Source organism: Sphaeroforma arctica (assembly GCF_001186125.1).
Source record: "Sphaeroforma arctica JP610 unplaced genomic scaffold supercont1.14339, whole genome shotgun sequence".
In the NCBI taxonomy this organism is placed as follows: Eukaryota; class Ichthyosporea; order Ichthyophonida; genus Sphaeroforma; species Sphaeroforma arctica.
Window position 1 is genome coordinate 1 of NW_014026219.1, and position 588 is coordinate 588.

The 588-nt window shown below is 43.4% G+C and overlaps 1 protein-coding gene across 1 annotated transcript; it reads right to left on the minus strand.

Annotated features, from left to right (window-relative positions):
• Window positions 1–85: 85 nt before the first annotated feature.
• Window positions 86–517, minus strand: SARC_18184 (hypothetical protein; the record flags this gene model as incomplete). The annotated part of the gene is made up of 1 exon (XM_014287733.1): window positions 86–517. One exon carries the CDS (start codon window positions 515–517, stop codon window positions 86–88), a length of 432 nt encoding a protein of 143 aa, XP_014143208.1.
• Between the last annotated feature and the right edge of the window lie 71 nt (window positions 518–588).

Here is a 588-nt window from a genome sequence, read left to right on the forward strand (position 1 = left end):
TTTCCCTTTTTCGGTGTATATGCACAAGATACATATAGTCGCAGCTGTGGACGAACCCAGTTTTGGTATTGACGAACTGCATGACCTATATTCCCGTGTACGGCTGATCCAGAATGCTGGGCCCGAGATCGAGCGGTGGACACAATCCAACATAATGGTCATCAGCAATCGTAAGCATATCGTCTAACATTTTGCCAGGCATGAGTGAATCATAGAGGTTAAACAGCGGCAGGTCCGGGACAGCCTCCTGCCACAGAGGTAACGTGTCTAGGAGATTCAGTATCTCTGGCGATAGGTCATACAAATCGGGTATCGGTAATGGATCATGAACACTTAATAAAATGGGTTTGTCTTTCTTTGTAACCTTGACCACCTTCCCTTGATGTATATGAATAGTCTTTGTCATGACAGGTTTAGCAGCACTAGGCTTAGCACGCGTCATTTTCATCAGATTATGCTTGGATATATTCACTTGAATACAACCGGTAGAGGATTTGGGTAGAATAGGGTTTACCATTTTGTTAATGTATTCGGTACAAGTGTTGATGCAACTTTGTGACTGCACCCCCAAACATGTTTTACCAATTT